Below are 899 nucleotides of genomic sequence, written 5' to 3'. Positions count from 1 at the left end.
AAATGACCGCAGTTAGAGTTACTTATATTACATAGCTCTAAGGCATTTGACTGCTAGTCACAAGGTTGGCATGTGGAACCCATGAGCTGCTCCACAGAAGAAAGATGGGGCGATCTACTTTTGTAAAGGTTTACTGCCTCAGAAATTCAGGGGTCGCTATGAGTCGGAGTCAACTTGATGGCAGTGGATACACATTAAAACCTGAGATATCCAGGTGTATGGCAGAAGCCAGTCAGAGGAGGAAAATTCAACTATTTTCCATTAATAGACAGTGATGGAAAAGTGGTATGACCACACCCTGTCAAAGGTGGAAAACTTGTAAGATCCAGAAAAACAAGGCAGTCCTGTTGAGTTCCGGCTCTCACAGGTTTCCTTGTAGATATTTTAGCATGCAAAATAGTGTTAATCATACGTAATACTGCTGACAAGGAACAGCTGACATAGTAAATGCAGTAATATTTTACTTTAAAAAATATTTCCAGAATTATCTGAGAAAAATGTAACTGAAGAGAAGGACCTTACTCTTATTGAGAAGGTTGAAAAGAAGAGATGTGAAATACTCAATAAATGGGATGAAATTCAAGCTCTTGAAAGAGAAATTAAAACGAATTTTGTTCACATGGGGATTTCAGACATCACCGAGAGCAGCATTAACAGCATAGAGGTGTGTGATTTGTTGGATAATTTGTTTCCTGTTCCTTTGATTGTAGACCCTGGTAAACATGTGAAGCAGTTTGATTTTGCAATAGAGTGAAAACGTTGTAAAATTCAGTCCCGAGATATATTTTCCTTCCAAAAAGTTTTGGCAAATAATTAGAATGATTGGAGTGATCTAGCTGGAACTTGACAAAAATGAAGATAATAAAGAACATTCTATAAAACATTCTATAATATTCAAA

The 899-nt window shown here is 36.8% G+C and overlaps 1 protein-coding gene across 1 annotated transcript in view; it reads left to right on the top strand.

Moving 5' to 3' along the window:
* CUNH6orf118 (chromosome unknown C6orf118 homolog) overlaps nt 1-754 on the top strand; it is a 23653-nt gene extending 22899 nt beyond the window's left edge. The window contains exon 7 of the mRNA XM_042782929.1: nt 483-754. Coding sequence (XP_042638863.1) covers nt 483-754 — 272 coding nt within the window. The remainder of the gene's footprint in view (nt 1-482) is intronic.
* The last annotated feature ends 145 nt before the right edge of the window (nt 755-899 follow it).

The sequence above is a fragment of the Orycteropus afer genome, unplaced genomic scaffold (assembly GCF_000298275.1).
Source record: "Orycteropus afer afer isolate SDZICR_OR568_19922 unplaced genomic scaffold, OryAfe1.0 scaffold00522, whole genome shotgun sequence".
Taxonomy (NCBI): domain Eukaryota; kingdom Metazoa; phylum Chordata; class Mammalia; order Tubulidentata; family Orycteropodidae; genus Orycteropus; species Orycteropus afer.
Note: the sequence above shows the minus strand (reverse complement) of the source record. Positions and strands in the feature narration are given on the sequence as shown.